We start from the raw sequence: 22,061 nt of genomic DNA on the forward strand, positions 1-22,061 counted from the left end.
AAGTTTTCTATAGAAAACTGATCACTGGTTATGTTTCATACAGAAAACGTGTCAATGATCAATGATAATGTTTTCGAAACTGAAAATGATTGGAGAATAATTTAATTTTAAAATATTTATCAGATGCTGATCAATTGAATATCAACTTATCGATATAAAATTTATCGCTAATAAAGATTTTTATTTAAAAACTGATCGCTGATACAGATTTTTATGGAAAACTGATCGATTATAGATTTTTTTCTATAAAACAGATCGATGATAAAGTTTTCTAATGATAACTTATAATTTTTTATAGTTTAATCGATTTTAAAGTTTTCCATAAAAAATTTTCAGTAACCCATGATCGTTATAAGTATAAATTAAGAGAGATTACTTACTATTAGATCACAGAAAAATTTAGCCTAAAACTGGTCACTTACCTGAAAAAAGAATAAAAATATTCAGATTAATTAAATTTATGACAATTAAAATCAAAAATTTACTAAAATATTATAAAACACTCCATGTATGTTACACATTTAAACAATCTCTTTAAATAAAACACTACTAAAGAATTTACTAATATTTGCCCCCAAATGGACAATATCAACCAACTCAAACAAAAATATTATCATCAACAACAAAGTAAGAAAAAAACTTTCATTGGCTTTTTATTAATATAAAATTTCTGCAATATGCACAACAATAAAAAGTGATCATTTTACTGCAAATGAAGACTTCAAAAATTGATCGTAAACATAACGCACTTTGCTCTTAGAGTGGAGTTGATTTTCAAAAAGCATCTCACAGCAAACATATTAAACTGCTCGAGATGAAATCTAAGTAAAACTAAACAAATTCAGCCAAGCTTAAATATAGCAAAAACAAAAAAAAAATGCGAATATTTAACAAATAAAACAACAGCGATGACGAAGATCAGTTTTCATGAGTTTTTGTGCAGAAGATTAAATGATTTCAAGTGATCGCTATTGTTAAACATATAAAAACGTAGACAGCATTTTTTTAAAGAGTTAAGCAAAAAAAAGTATATAAAAAGAAAAAAGCACTTGGCCCACAAGATGCACAAGTACATGATGCCACAACAATAATAATAAGAAAGAAAAAAAAAAGAAATTTTAGACTATGACAACGACCGACGAGGAACGACGAGGAACGACGTTGATCATGAATGGTCAAAGTAAATTGATTTTTTTCATCTTTAGTTTCATACGTTTTTTACGTTACTATTTTTTTTTCCTTGCAAACAAATTGTTAAAGGAACTTAAAACAAACAAAAGCTGTAGAAAATACAATAAAAACACCTTTCACCATGGTCAAGTAAATCTATCTTTACAAGATGGGCTTAAGTTATAGTTTAAAAGTTCCAGTTTAAGTTGGTTTTTCTAAACATATTTCATTTATTACAATATCAATTTTTTTTTAATTTTTATGATTTTTGCTTGGGTTTTTTTGAAAAATATTAGTTTTCAGTTTAAGTTGCTTTAATCTGAACCTGTGACATTTTTAATGTAAAACGAAAGACAAACAACCAACGTAGACAATGTTAAATGTGTTAAACATTCAACAGTTCGCCAGTCAGACGTATAGATGAAAAGACAGACGACTTACATACTCTTCGACAACAATAATAATGAGACAACATAAGACTGTAACATAAACATTAACAACAAATTGCCATTTTATTATAAACAATTTAGTTATAATTCAGTCATGTCGTCAATTTATGTTTTTCCAACTGAAAAACGTTTACTTTAGCAGCTGAGTGTTTGAAACTAATACTTGACAACACTCCCAGTGGAAAATTTTTTGTTGTATGTTTTTTTAAGATTAATACAACATTGATTGATGAAAAAGTAATCGATGTCTTGTACGAATACTGATCAAGGAGAAACCAAACGATATACAAAGATAAAGTTTCTAATAGGAAACTTATCAATGATAAAGTTTTCATTAGTAAACTGATCTATGATCAAGTTTTATTTATAACACTGATCGTTGAGACATTTCTTTATAGGAAACTGATCGATGACAAAGTTTTCTACAGAAAACTGCTCGATGATAAAGTTTTTGTAGAAAACTCATTGATCTTAATATTTTTTTTCCATAGAAAACTAATCGATCATTATTCATAGTACACTGATCGATCATAAAATTCTCTAGAGAAAACTGGTCGATGATGTTTTCAATAGAAAACTGATCGATAACAAAGTTTTCTATATAAAACTCGATTGTGAAGATCTCTATAGAAAACTGATCGATGACAAAGTTATTGTAGAAAACTCATTGATCATACTATTTTCAATAGAAAAACGATCGATTATTGTGTTTCTCCATAGAACACTGATCGATCATAAATTTCTCTAGAGAAAACTTTTCGATAAAGTTTTCAATAGAAAACTGATCGATAACAAAGATTTCTGCATAAAACTCGATGATAAAGTATTCTATAGAAAATTGATCGTTGTCAAAGTTTTCTGTAGACACCTGTATATTATAATGTGTTACATAGAAAACTGATCGATTTCCATAAAAAACAAATTGATCAGAATGTTTTCCATAGAAAACAAATCGATCATAAATTTCTGTATGAAAGCTGATCACAAATTAAGTTTTCTGTAGAAAACTGATAGATATAACTTGTGTCAAAAATTATTGTTTAAAATAATGTCTCTTAATTGCTCCAACAATTAACAAATTTTACTTCCCTTCTATGTATCATAATCAAGAGTTCAGAGTTGACTAACATTTGACATCGATATATTAACCACCTACATAACTCATTGAAATGAAAATCTAATTTATGATATTTTGCAACAACGTAGGATTTTCAGTACTAATCACAAGATAAAAGAAATCAAAAAAAATCCTACCTTATTTTAACACTATTGATAATACATACAATGTCATGTCTGTCATTGACGTGATTAAATTTTTACATTGTGTGTCTTGTACCTAAAATTTCCATTTGGGGAGAAAAGTCTAAACATTTTGGTGTAAATCGAAGTAGACAGAGCTCATGTCATATTGTGTTTATGTTAAATGCGTGGGCCTTTAAATATTGCAATTATTCTCACGCCTCTTATTCCCACAAAGAATTTTGGTAGTTAATGTTTATTTCGTGCTGTTCAATTTAAGCACAAAACCAACAACAAAAATCTTTAAAAAAAAGATAAATTGTAATATGTATTACCTTTCTGGACAGAATTAGAACGATAGGCGTCTAACTGAATGAAATACTTAGAGTTAAACTTTATTAAATAAATTTTGGTCTAGATTCAGGTGTATTATACATATCTGAAATATTATATAATATGTTAAAATTTTTAGATTAAAAAAACGCTTAAATTCAAGAAATTCTGTTGTGTTTATAAAATAAATGTTTTAACACAGCTTAAAATTTATTGCCAACAAATTCTGTTGTCACATTGTTTTTTATGTGTATTTTTATATTACACCAGACAGACAATGGTTAACAAAAAAAGAATTATGCTGAATAGCTGACCTTTGCATAAGAAATCTTAAAATGCTACAATATTGTAATAAACTGCAACAATGTATGAGAATAAAATATAATTGCTTTACTTGTATTTATTTTTAATTGAAAACTGATCGTATAAAAGATTTTATAAAGAAAACTGTAACCTAAAATTCTCTTTTAAATTAAACGAAAATAAAATTTCGAATAAAAAACCGATCGATAGTGAAGTTTTCTAAGGAAAACTGATCGCTTTTAAAGTTTTCTATTGTAAACTGATCGTTATTTAAGTTTTCTATAATAGATCGAAGGAAATGTTTTCTATAGAAAACTGATCGAGTAAAAAGACTTCAATAAAATTGATCATAGAGTTTTGTTTAGAAATCAGAACGATGACCCAGTTTTCCACAGAAAACCAATAGATAATAACAATTTTCATATAACAGATCGATGGGATTGTTTTCTACCGATAACTGCTCAATTATAAAGTTTGCTTAAGAAAACTGATCGATGTTAAATTTGATCGGTGAAATGAATAGTTTAAGAGAAATACATTTTTTGTAAAAAAACTGTTAGATAGAAGTAAACTGATCATTTTTATATAGAAAACTGTTTGTTTATAATAAAGAAATCGATAAAAAAGTTCGTTAAAGAAAACAGCTCGATGATAATGTTTTCTATATAAAATATTTTCTATAAATAATTTATCGACGATTAATTCTGCAGAAAACTAATCGATTTTAAATTTTTAGAGAAAAGTTATCGATTATACATTTTTCTAATAAAAACTGATCGATGAAAATTTTTCTAAAGAAAACTCATTGATGATAACGTTTTCTATAAAAAACTGAATTATAATAAAGTTTTCATTATAAAACTGATTAAAGATAAAGTTTTATTGAATAAACTGATTAATGATAAAGAATAGAAAACTGATCAGTGATAATATTTTGTATAGAAAACCGGCCAATGATAAATTTTTCTTAGAAACATGATGGATAAAATTTTATAGAGAAAACTGATTGATGATGAAGTCTATAGCAAAAACTGATCAATCCAGTTTTCTTTAGAAAACAGATCAACGATAAAGTTTCTTGTAGAAAACTGATAAAAAAAACTAATGTTTTCTATAGAAAAATAGTTTTATAAAGAAATCTATTGAGAAAACTGATCAATATGTCGCTCGATGATGATTTGTCTATAGATTAATGGTTGTTGGTGCATTTTTCTAAAGATCGATGATCAAGTTTGCTAAAGATCGATGTTAACGGGTTGTAATGAAATCTAGCCTATGATTAAGTCTTCTATTGAAAACATCTGTTTTATATAACAGATCGATGATAATGTTTTCCATAGAAAACTGATCGATAATCAAGTTTCATAAGAAGAACATAAATCTCATCGATAATATTTAATTTAATTTGATTTTCATTATTTTATAAATTTCCTTAATATAATCGATTATTTTAGCCAATTATCATTACCTAATTACCAAGTACAATTTATAAATCATTAACAATGTTGTAAACTTATACAGGAATAATAGCAACAAAGAAACATTTATCTAAATAAATAAAACAACACAAACACACTTGAAAGCATTTATTGGAAAATTAGAAAATTATATAATTTGCCAAAATAGTTAAAACAACAGCAACAACAATAACAAAACAATAAACAAAAAAAAGGAAAACAATAAAACCTTATTTGATATTAACAATCTATCATTATAGATCCCACAAATAAACTCACGCGATTAAAGGTTTTTTTGTTAAAATTTTTCTATATACTTAAAGCTCTTCCTTTTAAACAATAAAAAAAAGAAAAATAACAACAATGGATGGATGGAAGCAAGTTATAAGCCGCATAATGTTTAAAGGAATAAATACAATTCGCTCCCTAAATGATCAACTACTACCAACAAAACAATAACTACTATAACAAACTATGTACTTTCAGCTTCATTCATCACATAAATAATCGTAATGGTGATGCGGTATGTAGGAAGCTCTAAATGGCAGCCTTCAACTTCCACGACAAGTGACAGTAACAGCAACTGGCTGGCTGGCAGCATTCAGCATCATCATCGTCGTCAAATAATATGTTGGTATATATATGTTGCAATTGCTAACGATAGTGATGATGATGATCATTATCATCATCATCAACTTCATCGTCAACACTATTACGAGTGATTTTCATACTCTACACTTATTATTACTGAAGTTGTAAATTGTGAATAAAACACAACAACAACAACAACTAAATACTACGTACGACGAACTAGAGTCAAGATCAAAAGTCATGGGAATCTCACTCATATAACTACAATAACACAATCTCAATTGCACTTTTACACTCACACACACACACCATCACTTAATTGTATAAGATACAAAATTTTATAGATACAAACAAACATATTCACATATAAATTGTTCAAACGTTTAAATTGTTGTGATTTTTTTGTTGTTTATATTTTGGTTAGTTGGTGTTTTTATTGTTGTAGTTTGTCTTAAACTACAACACGAACAATTTAAACATGAAAAACGTAACAATTTAACAATAATAATAATACAAGTACAATTTTTTTTGCTTTGATTTTTTTTTCCTTTTTTTATTTTTCATTTCTATTCAAAAACGATTACACCGTAGTAAAATAGTTATAAATTGTTTAAAATTTATTTTGTTTCTTTATTGTTGTTGTTTATTTTTTTTGTCTACTGTCTGCGGAGGTGCTGCTTATTGGAGGTAAATTCAATGAATTAAAACTTTATGCCATATTTGGTAAATATTCGGTTACAGTATTGTATAAATGTTTTATGAATGGGATTACATTGATAATTGATTGGAGGAGAATTCAAGAATGGCATCTTAGACTTCATGCTTAGATGACATTAGCTTAGAGGTTATTATAGAAAACTTTTCAGTAAATAACTGATCGATGATAAATACTGATCGATCATAAATTTTTCGAGAGCAAACTGATCGATAATTAAGTTTTCTATTGAAAACTGTTAATAGGTTCTGAAGATAGGGTTTGCTATAGAAAAGCTATTGCTAAAGAAATTTAATCTAGAAAACTGAAGTTTTCTATCAAAAACTGATCGATGATTAAGCTTTCAGAGGAAACTGATCAATGATAAGGTTTTCTGTAGGAAACTGATCAATTATATAGTCTTCTATATAAAAAATAGATAGATAAGAAAATTTCAAATAGAAAACTGATCCTTTAAAAAAGCGATCTATTGAGAAAAAGGATCGCCAAAATAAAGTTTTCAATAACAAACTGATCTGTGATACAAAACTGATCGATGGTAAAATTTTCTATAGAAAACTGATCGATAATTAGGTTTTTTATAGAAAAGTGATCGATGATAAGGTTTTTTAGAGAAAAGTGATCGATAATAAGTTTTCTTATAGGAAACTGATCGCTGCTAAAGTTTTCTATAGTAATCTGATCATTGAAAAAATTTTCTACAGAAAACTCCTCTATAGAAAACCGATCAATAATATAGTTTAGAAAACTAATCTATGATAATGTTTTCTAAAGAAAACTGATCGAACAAAAAAATATATATAGAAAACTTTCTATAGCTAACTGATCTATGATTAATCAGCTAAATGATATTTTATAATGTTTTGTATATAAAACTAATTGAAGATCAATATTTCAGTAGAACAATGATCAGTGATAAAGTTTTTTTCACAAAAAACTAATGGATAATAAGTTTTGGATCGATTCTGGAACTTTAACCATTATCTAAGGTATCAGATACAAACATAAACTCATTTACTATAACCGAAATCTTCTGCAGATAAAAACTCAAACTCTTTTAATAAAACCTACAGACATTGAGCCGCCAATAATTTTGTTTCTCAGGATTTTCTTTAAATTAAACTCTCAAAGAATTTTAAACATTTAACCAAAGCGGTTAACAATAAAGAAAAACTCATAATAAATCAATTCTTAGAAAACCTTAACACAAATAAGGTAAAAGACAACATAAAAAAACTAATTTTTCTTAACACTTGACATTCTTAGAGCACATAAACTTTAACCCTGAACACGTCCCATAGTGCAATGACATAAAAAGGGTAATAAAATTATGTGTATGTTTGTTGTTTAGAATTACAATATAATTACGAGTAAGTTACTAATGAAACAACAAATAATTCATATTTTAAATTTTATAAAAAGATGTTAACAAAATCATACACTTGTTGAAAATGAGAATTATTTTATTTGTCACTGTTGCAGTACAGTGTAAATATAAATAAATACTTCTCACAATTTTTGAAGGAGTAAAAGTATTATTGAGATTATAAATAAATCTAGAGAAAATATAAAGTTTTGTATAGAAAACTTATCGATGATAAAGAGTTTGAAAGAAAATTGATCGATGATAAAGTTTTCTATAGAAAACTAATCGATGATAAAGTTTTTTTTATAGAAAACTGATCAATGATAAAATTTTCTAGAAAAAACTGATCGATGATAAAGTTTTCTACAGAAAACTGATCGATGATAAAGTTTTCTACAGAAAACTGATCGACGATAAAGTTTTCTATAGAAAACTGATCGATGATAAAGTTTTATATAGAAAACTGAATGATAATGTGTTCTTTAAAAAAGGATCGATGATAAAGTTGTATATAGAAAACTGATCGATGATAAAGTTTCCGGGGAAAAATGATCAATGATCAAGTTTTCTATAAAAAAAGGATCGATGGTAAAGTTTTATATATAAAGCTTTCTATAGAAAACTTATCGATGATAAAGTCTTTTATGAAAAACTGATCGATGATTAAGTTTCCTAGAGAAAACTTATCAATGATAAAATTTTCTAGAAAAAACTGATCGATTGTAAAGTTTTCTATAGAAAACTGATCGGTTATAAAGTTTTATATAGAAAACTGATCGATTATAAAGTTTTATATAGAAAACTGATCGATGGTAAAGTTTTATAAAGAAAACTAATCAATGATAAAGTTTTCTATGGAGAACTAATTGATGGTAAAGTTTTCTATAGAAAACTGATCTATGATAATGTTTTCTATAAAAAAAGGATCGATGATAAAATAAAGAAATGTGATCTAAAGTTATTTATAGAGAAATTAGAACATTTTGTATAAAAAGTTTATCTATAATACAGTTTTCTATAGAAAACAGATCGATAATGCAGTTTTCTATAGAAAACTGATCGATAATGCAGTTTTCTATAGAAAACTGATCGATGATAGTGTTTCGTAACATTTCTAAAGTTTTCTGATCTATAATAAAGTTTTCTAGAAAAATGTAATCAATAAAAAAGTTTTTTATGATTGATTGATTAATTTTTCTGGCGAAAACTGATCGGTAGGAAAGTTTCTACAAAAAACTAAAGTTTCTACAAAAGGTAATAAAGTTTCTAGAAAAAAATTGTCGACAATAAAGTTTTGTTTGCTAAAGACAACTGATCGATTATAAAGTTTTATATTATAAAACTGATCGTTTATAAAGACAGTCCCTCCGAACTGCAGGGTATTTGCTAATATATACATTGAGCATATGTTAAGTTGCATTTTCAATTGATACTCTTGCACTTGGTCGTAGTTTGGTATTTTTTTTTTTTTTTTTTTGCTTTTATGTACTTTTAAATTTAACACTTACCATCCAACATGTATTTGGAAAGATCCTCTTCGCCCTTTTGTTGTGATTCCTCAGCAAAGACTTCCATGTTTACAATTATTATTTATTATTATCGATGTTTTTCACTTTGTTGTTGTTTTATTACTTTTTGTGTGATTTAGAGGAAACAAAAAAGAAGATTGTTTTTGTAGCTTAAATATTTGTTTACAATAGTTTAGTTGTAGAGATCTCTAGTGTATGTTTTAAGTGCAGCCAACACAATTTGAGCTTTGTTTTTTTGCTGTTAAATTGAAGTTTTTTATTATTATTATTATTTTAAAGGCTGACGTTTGTGGAACACACGTGTCTTTAGTATTAACACTTTTTGCCAATACTTTCAATTTGTTTGCCGTAAACCAAGAGACAATGTTAAAATAATAAAACTACACAATAAATACAGTTTTTTACAACACATGTACTTTTGGCAATAATCACGTAATTACACAGTCATTCATTCATTGATGGATAGATTCACTAAAAGAAATATACATTCATATTAAGAAACAACTTTATAATTGAAATTTGTAATTTGATTTTCAAATTTTAAATTTGCAAATTTTTGACTATAAGTTGTTTAGTTATAATAAACTCTCCATTCATGAGTTAAGAAGGGAAGTATGCCATGTTAGATATCGTCGTCAAAACAAGTCGATTTATTTAGCTTTCAAAACACAATTAGTTACTTTATACATTCTAGGTAATCTAGTAGATAAACAATCGCCTCTAGAATGTCTATTAAATCAGTATTAAATGATTTTTAAAATATTTACTTCTAAACGTTGAATGGAGAGTCAATTACAGAAAAATATTCGACTTGGCCGAATATTTGAAATAACATTTCACTGATTTCTATTGTAAAATATTTTTTTTTTTAATTTTAATAACTGTTTATATTTTTAATATTTAATTATATTTATTATTTATTTAAAAACTATTATTTAGTTATAATGTCTTAGTAATATACATTTCAATTAAAGTCATATTTTTTCCACTTTTTTTTGATTGATTGTTTCGTTTATTAATTTTTTTGCTATTGTTTAATTATTGTTATTTTTTTAATTGTTATATTATTAATAATTTAAATTGTTTTAATCGCTAACATACATAACAAACAATTATGGTCAATCATTAAAAGAGTTTAACATTTGAAAAAAAAAAACGTTAATTTGGTGTTCCATGTGTTTATTAAAAATTTAAAAAAAAAATTTGCTGTAGAAAATCACCTTGAAAAATATAAGAATAATGACAAAAATCATTGTTAAACAAATTATGTTGCTGTTTTTTTATTTGAAAGCTCACAAAAACCAAAACTGAAAACGTTTAGAGTAATAAATTGGCAAAACTAAATAAAAAATATATATTTCAAGATTCAAACACAACAAAAAGAAACCAAAGAGGAAATTGAAGATTAAGGTTTTTTTTCGGAACTAATGTTCAATCTTGAAAATCATAATGATCATAGAACTTAATGTAAAATTATTAAAAATTAAAATGTATATAAAGTCCTGTAGACTTTAAGAATAAACAAAAGTTTTTATTAATATTCAGAGATATTTTTCTAAAAAAAATCAAGAAAATATCAATAAAAAAATCTTTAAAACTGATCGATGTTAAAGTTTTGAGTAGAAAGCAGTTCAATAATAAAGTTTTATATAAAAAACTGATCTAAAAGGTTATTCAGAAGATCAATAATAAAGATTAATATAGAAAATTTAATCGATAATTTTCTATAAAAATCTGATCGTAGATACAATCTTCTTTACAAAACTGACCAGCAATAAATCTAATAAAAACTGATAAATAATAACATTTTTATAGAGACCTGATCGACAGTAAAATTTTCTATTGAAAACTAATCTCCAATAATCTTTTCTACAGAAAAATCTTTTCTACGGAAAAGTTATCAACAATAATGTTTTGTAGAAAAAAAATGATTGACGATAAACTTTTCTATAGAATACTAATATCTGGTAAGAATTTCTATCAAAAACTGATCTCTTATAAATGATCTTCTAGCAAAAAGTGATCGATAATAAGTTTTCTAGAGAAATTTTATTGATAATAAAGTATTCTATCAAAAACTGATCCATAATGTTTTCTATAGTAAACTGATAAACAATAAAGTTAACAATAGGTTACAGATCGTTGATATTTTTTATGAATAAATAAGTAAACGATGATAAAGTTTCTTATTGAAAAACTGATCAACGATAAAATTTTCGAACATACTGATCATATGAAAAATTTCTATATAATATGATCGATGACATTTTCTATATAAAAAATTGATCGTTTATATGATTTCTTATAGAAGACTGATCGGTGAAAATGTTTATTAACAACGTTAATTAACAAAGACAGATCATCAAACAAGATTTCTATATAAAACTGATAGAAGATAAAGTTTCCTTTAGAAAACAGATCAATGAAAACATTTTTTATATTAAAGTGATCATAGACAAGATTTATATATAAAACTAGTAGATGATATTTTGTTAAAAAACAAGGTTTCTTATAGAGGACTGATCGATGGAAAGACCTTTAAAAAGAAAACAGATCATTAAAAAAGTTTTCTATAGTTTTTAAGATCGATGATAGAGTTTTTTACAGAAAGCTGATCGTTGATACAGTTTTGTAAAGAAAGCCGATTGATGATGATTTTTTCTAAAGGAAACTGACCAATGATAAGTATGTCCGGATAAGTGTTCTATAGAAATCTGATCGACAATAAAACGTTCCATAGAAAACTGACTGATGATATCGTTTTGTATAGAAAATTGACGGATGCTAAAGTTGTCTATAAAAAGATATCGATGATGAAGTTATTTATCAAAAATTGATCGATGATACAGTTTTGTATAGAAAACTGACCGATGCTAAAGTGGTCTATAAAAAGTGATCGATGATAAAGTTGTTTATAAAAAATTGATCGATGATCAGCGTTGTATAGCAAACTGATCGATGATAAAGTTTTCTACAGAAAATTTATTGATAATAATGTTTTTCAAAGGAAAATGATCTATGATAACTTTTATCTGTTAAAGTTATCATCGATCAATGAAATTTGATCGAACCTAAAGTTTTCCATTAAAAACAGATCGAAGATAAAAATTTCTATATAAAATTAATCGATGAGATAAAGTTTCCTTAAGAAAATTGATTGATAAAATTAAGTTTTTGAAAAACTGATCGTTATTAAGGTTTTTTTAGAAAACTAATCTTTTTTTATAGATTTGTTTATAGAAAACTGTTGGAATCTTTTTTATAGAAAACTGATAGATGATAAAGTTTTTATAGAAAAATGATCTATAGAAAACTGATCGATTACGACTTTATATAAAAAACACGTTTGTAAAGAAAGAAGTTTGAAAAAAGTCAAAAGAAAAGAAAAAAAATTCACAAATTTTCATTAAGAAATAAAAGTTAAGTTACAAAATTTGTCTATAAAACGGGAAAAATAAAGATTTTTCGTTGGTTTCTATAAAGAATTTTTTATAAACTGAATTATAAACTAAAAAGCTTTATTAAAAGAAGTTTGTGTAAATTTCCTACTGGGTATCTTAATGACAAAGCTACACAACTCAGAAAATATATAACAAAAAAATTTATGTATGTGTGAAGATAAAAAAATATGTTTTTATAAATATTTGCTTAATCACTTCTCAATGTGAACTTAATATTAAAAATACATTTAAACAAAACAAATCAAGCAAACGAAAAAAAATTATAAAGAATCAACAACATTTGCAACAAATGACAAAAACCAAAAAGTGGCAAAATGTTAAGAAAAAAGTCTCAACTTTAACAAAATTCAATTGGGGCTTAAACACAAATATATAAATTTCTATAAATAAAAAACCTTTGATGACTTCATGCATTTGATGGCTTTTTGAGTAAATTTTTTTATTTATTTGATTGTTAGTTTTATTTGCATATATGTATACAAATAGGTAAGTAGTATGTATGTATATTATTGGTTGATATTACTTTAAAACCTTTCAAAATAATAAATAATATTAAAATGCAAAACGCATTTTTCAGGCATAAAAAAAAATTAATTTTTGCAAAACCTGTAGATTTTTTTAAAAAACAACTAAAAGAATGTCATTACAACAACCAAAGAAGAATATTTTTTGCAAATTATAATTCTTACTCATTTATTGACTTATTAAGTTATAATTGATAATTTAAACAAATATTAATTCTAAAAAGAAATAAAAGTACAATACATGTATACAAATGATTCCATCGAAGGCATAAGCAACCATCCATATTGGCAAAAAAATTTAAAACGAACTCCCATATTAAATCATAATTTTTTTTATCGCGTTATTGCAAAAAAATATATAAAAATTGCTGACAGTTTCAAATGTCATAAATGGCAATATATTTGTTGTAGTTGTTTGTATTACTGTTGTTTTCAATTCGTTTCGGAATGACTGAGTGACATAAGATATTTTCATTTAAAACTTATAGGTGAAAGACCGGCGACCGACCAGCCGGCGGGCCAATTGTTGCAAATGTAACTACATTGAAATATGAGAGTAAATTGCAGTTTAGATTTCTTTGTTTTTATGTCTTATTTTCCATAATTTACACGATGGGCAACTTTTCGTAAAATAAGATAACATTTCAAAAGACGCAGTCATACTCAGTGATTATTTCACTTAAGACAGATTGTTTATTTTTTTTTCTGCAATACTATTTACAATTTTACTTAAGACGAAGTTAGGTTTTAAAACAAGAAAAAAATTCCAAGATAAATGAATGGTTACAATTATAAGAATAATATTTATTTTCATATTGTATCAAGAAATTATAGGCATTTCGTCGTGGACAGGGGCATAATGTACTTTTGTTACAAAACATTTTTTAAAAATTTTTCAAAAATTCTCTATAAAAAAAGATTTCTCACAGATTCTTTATAAAAATTCTATTTTTTATAAGCACTAAAGAATTTTCAAGAAAAATTTGAACATTTTTTACAAAAAGGAAAAAAAATTGAAAGTTTTTCCTTTTAAAGAGAAATTTTCGAACATTTTCTATAAACAAAGAAAATTTCCAAAAACATCTATAAAAATCGTACGATTTTCAAAAATTTTCTATAGAAAGGTAAACCTGAAAACTATAGAAAACTTGTTGAATCTTCTATAAAAAGTAAATCAATGTTAAAGATTTCTATAGAAAACTGAATGACAATAAGATTTCTATAGAATATGGCTTGATGTTTGATTTGAAACTGATCTCTGTTGAAATTTTCTACAGAAAACTGATCGTTGCTGAAGTTTTCTGTAGAAAACTGTTTTATGTTGAAGTGATCGAAATTGAAGTTCTCTATTGAAAAGAGATCGATGATAAAATCTTCTATAAAAAACAGATCGATCATAAAATTATCTATAGAAAACTCATCGATGAAAAAATTTTCCCCTGAGAACTAATCGATAATAAGGTTCTCCAAAGAAAACTAATCAAGTTTTCTATAGAAAACTGATCGACGACAATGTTTTCTATAAAATACTAATACTTAATAATGTTTTGAATAGAAAACTGATTTATGTTGAAGATTTCTATAGAAAACCGATTGATGATAAGATTTCTATAGAAAATTGTTTGATGTTTAAGTTTTCCATAGAAAATGTAAAAGTTTTCTTATAGAAAACAGATCGCCATTAAAGTTTTGTAAAGAAAAATTATTGATGTTGAAGATTTCTTTAAAAAAACTAATCGATGATAAAGACGTCTATAGAAAAATTATAGATGTTGAAGTTTTCTATAAAAACATGATCGATGTTGAAGTTTTCTATAAAAAAAACTAATCGTTATTGAAGTTTAGTATAAAAAAAACTGATCGTTTAATGTCCTATATTGAGAGGGAATTTCTATATTAAGAAAGCATTATAAAGTCAATTGTTTAAAAAATTTCAAAACGTGTCTGTACAAAACATTTTCGAAAAATTTCTTTATTAAGATTATAAGAAACTTTTTGGATAAATTTTGTATAAAAAGAGAAACATTTCTAAATACAAATGTTGAAACATTCTAAGTATACAAAAATTATAATTAGACTTTTGCTGAAAAACTATATCTTAAGCAGTTATTGCAGACTGTTTTTAAATTTTTTTATAAAAGAAAAACATTTCTAAATATAAATTTTGAAACATTCCCTATAAAAAGAATAAATATTGGCAAATGTTTCTAAAAAAATATTAAGGGTTTTCATTTAAACGTTCAAAACCCTCGTAAACTGTGCAACCTGTGCATGTTTCCATTCTAGCAATTGACTTGTACAACACTTATATGAGGGACTATTTAGACTGGCAAACTTGCGCAAACTTGTTCACTTTTGAATTTATGGACTGGAATATTCACATTTTAAACATATTTTGAAAATTTTTTTGTTAAAATAATTTATTTATTATTTTTTGATTTTGTTTGACATTGTTTTTAAGTGTTTATAAATATTGTAATTGAACAGAATTTGAACAGGGATTTCATGAAACAAGTCGAATAAACTTGCCCACTTGCACAAATGGGAAACTTAAGCGTTTAAATGAAAACCCTTATTATTTTTTTTTTAAATTCTAAAAAAATTAAACCTTTTTTATAAAAAATATTATAAAAAAAGAATCTCACTAAAAACTTAAGGAGTTATAGTGCTCAATTTTACTTATATAGAGGCTTTATAAGTAAGCATTTTAACATGGGCATGACATTTCACACTAATGCTTAACAAACTCCCTTACAAATAGGGAGTTAAATAAGTACTTTTTATGATCGCCTGCAAATAAAAAGTAGTTTGTTTTATAGTTGTTATTGTAAAGTAAGTAAGTAGGTAAGTAAGTATAAGTCATAGCCATGTTTTGCTGGCAATTTTTTTTATAATTTTTTTCTATAATAACGATTTTGTTTTCAAATTTTTGTAAAGAGAGAAAATTGAGAGATTATTAAATGATCCTAAACATTTCTAACATTTTAAAAAAATTTTTAGAATAGATAAAGAACCTAATACTTTATGTGTTATTTTTATTACTTTTGTTATTAGATAAAATTTCGATTACTGAATATTGTCTTCTTGTGTTATGTGTAACTTTTTATGTTCAAAAGAAGGTTTCGGATGACTCAACCTATTTGCTATAAATATTTATGTTAAATTGTCAGGCTTTAAGTACGCTTCTTTTTTTGTTAGTTTTCAACATTAAAACATCAATAAATGCCAGTCACACTTGTTAAAGAAATAGTAAAATAAAAAAATATATATTTATTTTTAAAATTGGAAATACTTATTCAATGAAATTCTTTACATGTACGATTATAATGTTTGTTGAGTCGGTCTGGGCCGGTTTGTATGGCTTTCTTTCTTGTTTGTGTGTTGCTATTGTTTTTGAAAAGGGAGTCGTGTCTGTCAAGTCAGTTTAACATATTTTATGACTGTGGAACTAACTTATAATAAAACATTTTTTTTTTCTATTTTTGGGGAAATGTTACCATAGAAAATTTAACTTTTTTTGGAGCTTTATTGTCATTGTTAATTAATGATAATGATAGAATTTGTGAGGCCTCAATTTATGAATGGAATGTGTTCACACTAGCTTATGAAAGTTATAATGAGATATTGTGTAATATTATACGATATCTACGATAATGGGTTTATTTTAATATTTTTTTGTTTTTAATAATTATGAAGAAATTTTCAACAAAATTAAGATTTTTTAATAGTAATTTAATTATTATGATTTTTACGCATTTTACTACTAGTTTATTTGGTGTATATTTTCTTTCTCTATTTAATCTGAGAATAACCTTTTAAAGTCTTTTTTAACACCATTCATTCATTCATATATTAATTATGTAACAAAGAAAAATATTTCTTAAGGTTTTTCTATATTCTTCCGGATTTGATAGATTTCACGTTATTTAATCTAAATGTTTTAATTGAAACTTAAACGAGTTAAAAAAAAACCGGCTTCTTCAGCTTTTTATCAATTTGCATTGTTTTTTATAGCTTTTATTATTGAAATTTTACGTGTCACTAAAGAAATTTTTTATTGATAAATTGATAAAAAAATATATATAAATTTAAATCCGTATTTATATTTATCTAGTTTTATTTAAGCTTCTTTGCATGAATGAATCACATTGTAGAGCTAATGAGATAGAGATGAAAACAACACACACTCAGTTTACAAATAACAGATAAAGAAAGAAACTGCGAAAAAAACCTATTTAGAACCGCAAACGAAAATAAAATAAACTTATAAAATATTTATAAGCAGAGAGTCGTTTTGATTCAATATTTAAAGATTTTTTTTAGTAACTTACAGTTCAGCTTGAAAAAGTAACAAAAAAGTTGTTAATAAATATTATAAATAATTAAATTAAAAATGAATGTTAAGTGCATGACATAAATTACATAGAAATACCTCAATAAATATAGTTATTTTAAAGAAGTTTAGGTGAATACTAAATTTTTTTATTTTTACAAATTTTAATTCATTTTCATAACAAACAAACTTTATTATTATTTTTTAATTACCACGAATAAGAAGTGCAAATAAATATGTCATTTAATTGAATAATTAAAAAGTAAATAAATAATCATACTAGAAAATAAATAAATTTCAAGTAATTTTTAACAAAAGATAAGAAACTTATTAAACATTTATTAAATAATGGAATTTTTTAAAATTTAATATAAGAAATTTGTCATCAATTTTTAAAGAACCCTCACACCTTTAAAATTTATAAAAATTAAAACTCATAGCTTAGGTCCAAGATAAAGTCTTACAATACATGAACATAATTTCAATTTAAATTTTAAATTGAAATTTTAAAATTTTTCAATTCTCTTTAAGAATTTTTATTTTTTACAGAAGATTTTTTAAATTTTCTCTTTCAACAAAATAAATTAAAAAATTTCTACTTCCATATAAAATGTTAAATGAAACACTCTTTTAAAAAAACATTTTTCTCTTTTCTCCTTTTATAAAAAATTTTCGATTAAATTTTCATTTTAAAGAAATTTTTTGATAAAATTCTTCTTTTATATAACATTTTTGATAAAACTCTCTTTTAATAGAACATTTTCGATAAAATTCTCTTTTTACAGAGAATTTTCAATAAAATTCTCTTTTTATAGAACATTTACGATAAAATTCTTCTTTACAGAACATTTTCGATTAAATTTCTCTTCTATAGAACATTTTCGATAAAATTCTCTTTTTATAGAGAATTTTCGATCAAATATAGAACATATTCGATAAAATTCTTCTTTTATAAAACATTTTTAAAAAAATTTCTTCTTTTATAAAACATTTTCTATAAAATTTCTTCTTTTATAGAACATTTTCGATAAAATTCTCTTTCTTCATAGATATTTTCAAAAAAATTGCCTTTTTGTAGAAAATTTTCGATAAAATTCTCATTATATAGAAAATTTTTGATAAAATTCTTCTTTTATAGAACATTTTTGATAAAACTCTCTTTTTATAGAACATTTTCGATAAAATTCTCTTTTTATAGAGAATTTTCGATAAAATTCTCTTTTTATATAACATTTTCGATAAAATTCTTCTTTTACAGAACATTTTCGATTAAATTCTTCTTTTACAGAACATTTTCGATTAAATTCATCTTTTATAGAAAATTTTCGATAAAATTCTCTTTTTATAGAGAATTTTTTTCGATCGACTTTTCTTTTTATAAAAATTTTCGATAAAATTCTCTTTGTATAAACATTTTCGATAAAATTCTTCTTTTATAAAACATTTTCGATAATTTTTTTTCTTTTATAGAACATTTTCGATAAAATTCTCTTACTTTATAGATATTTTCAAAAAATTTGCCTTTTTGTACAAAATTTTCGATAAAATTCTCTTTTTATAAAGAATTTTCAACAAAATTCTCTTTTTATAGAAAATTTTCGATTAAAGTCTCATTTTATAGAAATTTATAGATAGAACTCTCTTTTTACAGCACATTTTCGATAAAATTCTTTTAATAAAAAAAAAATTCGATAAAAGTCTCTTTTTACAGAAAATTTTCGATAAAATTTTCTTTTTATAAAAAATCTTCGATAAAATTCTCTTTTTTTTTAAGGCCTCTTATTTTCCCTAAAAATCCCTTTCAATAAAAATCTTTTTGATATAACATTTTAGATGAGAACTTTCTTTTTGTAGTAAATTTTCGATAACATTTTTCTTCTATAGGAAATTTACGATAAAATTCTCTTTTAATAGAAAATTTTCTTTTTTAAGGAAATTTGCCATAAAATTTTCCTTTTAAAGAAATTTTTCATAAAAATCTCTTTTTATAGAAAATTTTCCATAAAGTTCACTTTTTATAGACAATTTTCTCTTTTGATGGAAAATTTATAGACAATATTCTATAAAATTATATTTTTATAGAAACCTTTCAAAAAATAATCTTTTTTTAGAATATTTTTCATAACTCCCCTTTTTATAAAAAATTTTACAATTCTTCTTTTTATAGAAAATTTTCGAAAAAAATTTCCTTTAATTAAAAATTTTTGAATTATTTTTTTTTTCTTTTATAGAAAATCTTTTTTAAAAATCTCTTTATAGAACATTTTAGATAAAAATTCTCATTTAATAGAAAGTTTTCTATAAAATTTTGATAAATATTCTTTTAAAAAAATGTTTTGCTAAAATTCTCTCTTTATAGAAAATTTTGTTAAAATTTTTCAATTCATTATAGAAAATTTTGATAAAAAAAACTCACTTTTATAAAATCTCTTCGAAAATATGACATGGAAATAATATAAATCGATTCCCCTAAGTTTGCTATCAACACTAACAAATCTATTTAAAGAACTTTATCTCATTAAAAGAGTTTATAAATAAGCATTTAATTATAATACTTCCTAAAGTACAAATAAGGTACACAAGTGTTACTTGTTAATAATAACCGATAAAAAATTCAAACTTCCTTTACAAGGTGTAAGTTAACTACCTGTTATACACTGTACGAAAACACGAGTATAAGTAGCTAAAACCAGTTGAACAAATTATTATCAAAAAACAAGTTATTTAAGATTTTTTTCTAAAAAAAAAAAAAAAAACTAAATGATCTTGTAACAACAACCAAAAACAAAAATAAATAAAACAGAGAAGAAAAATTCATAACTAAATTGACAAAAATCATAAAATGTATTTAAACTTTGTTTTTGTAACTTTGAACCGTAATAATTGTTGTCAAATTGAAATTATAAATTTGGAAATATTAAAAAACATAAAACTATTAATTAAAATCAGCTTAATAGTTGGCCAGAGCAAAAATTATTTAAAAAAAATCATAAAAGATTTCAATCACGTTTTCTTATTTAAAAGTCACGTTTCAAAATATAATTTTTGTAGGTTTATTATTTTTGCTTGATTTTTTTCCATATTTTTGTTAATGGAAAATTTCGTAAAATTATAATAAATAAATCATATCTCAGGAATATAATCTTGAAAAGATAAACCTTATAATCGATGTTATGATTAAAATTTGTTTGTTTCTGTTTTTGGCAAATGCAAAAAAAAAAGAAATATAATAATTATGGTTATTTGATATTTGCAAAAACTATACACTTGAATAAAAACGAGGCTAAACTTAAAAAGGCTTTCAAAATGTACGAGACGCAACATAATAAAAACTCTATAAATTCTTCTGTTATAGAATATTTTTTAAAAAATTTCTTCGTTTTATAGAAAATTGTTAAAAAATTCTCTTTTTATATAAAATTTTTGAAAAATTCTCTTTTTATAGAAATTTAAAAAAAAATATCGTTTTATAGAACATTTTCGCCAAAAATCCCTTTTTTAAAAAATTTCCTCAAAAAATCCCTTTTTATAATATAGTATCTTTTGATCTTTATACAAAATTTTCGCTATATCTTTTCTTCTAAAATATTCTAAAAAAATCTCTATTTTTAGAAAATTAAAAAAAAAAACATTTTAATAATATTGTGTAAGGAAATCTCTTTTTATAAAAAAAACTTTCTTTTTATAGAAAATTTTTTGGAAAAATCCCCTTTTTTATTTTTTTAATTCTCGTTTTACAAAATGTTTAAACAAAAAACTCTCTACGAAAAAACTTTTCAAAAGCTTTCTTTTAAAGATTTTTTTTTTTGGAAAATTAACTTCTATATAGAAAATTTAAAACGAAATTCTGTAAAATAATATTTTTTAAATATTTAAAAGTATCGCTTTATGTTACATGTAATGCTCGAAATGTTTTCTTTATATAAAGAATTTTCTAAAAATTTTCTTCGTATAGAAATATTTTGAAAATTTTTTTCTTATAGAATATTTTGAGTTATTTTTAGTTTTATTACTTTTAAAATATTTACTTTTCATTAAAACTTTTTTAAAAAAATCTTTTATAGAAAATACTTTAAAATTTATATTTTAGAAATTTCTCTTTTCTTCTTATAGAGAATTTTCGAAAATTTCTCTTATAGAAAATTTTTGAAAAATTTTCTTCTTATAAAACATTTTCCATTTTTTCTTATAGAATAATCATAAACACTTTTTTTCTATAGAAATTTTAAAAAATTTCCTTTTTCCTTTAGACAATTTTTTTTCTTATAGAAAACTTTCGAAAAAATTTTCTTTTATAGAACGGTTTTGGAAATTTCCTTTCTTATAGAATATATTTGAATTTTAGAAAAATTATTCTTTTAGAGCATATACTATAATTTTTTTCATAGAACATAATTAAAAAAATCTATTATTATAAAATAGTTTAAAATTTTTTTCTTTATATAGAACTTTAATTTTCTATAGAATATTTCAAACAATTTATTTTCTTATAGAACACTTTCGAATATTTATCTCTTAAAGAACGGGTTTGAAAATGTATTTTTATATAGAATAGATTCGAAGTTTTTTCTTCTTATAGAAGATTTCCTTA

General features: G+C 23.9%; 1 protein-coding gene across 2 annotated transcripts in view; it reads right to left on the reverse strand.

Annotated features, from left to right (window-relative positions):
* LOC111684866 overlaps nt 1-22,061 on the reverse strand; it is a 145,832-nt gene that overhangs the window by 66,082 nt on the left and 57,689 nt on the right. The window contains exon 2 of one of the 2 annotated variants that reach the window (XM_023447093.2): nt 9,132-9,623. The exons of the other annotated variant lie outside the window; for it this stretch is intronic. Within the exon in view, the coding sequence (XP_023302861.2) occupies nt 9,132-9,198 (67 nt within the window). The 5' untranslated portion in view covers nt 9,199-9,623. The remainder of the gene's footprint in view (nt 1-9,131; nt 9,624-22,061) is intronic. 2 annotated transcript variants of the gene reach the window in all.

The sequence above is a fragment of the Lucilia cuprina genome, chromosome 3 (genome assembly GCF_022045245.1).
Source record: "Lucilia cuprina isolate Lc7/37 chromosome 3, ASM2204524v1, whole genome shotgun sequence".
In the NCBI taxonomy this organism is placed as follows: domain Eukaryota; kingdom Metazoa; phylum Arthropoda; class Insecta; order Diptera; family Calliphoridae; genus Lucilia; species Lucilia cuprina.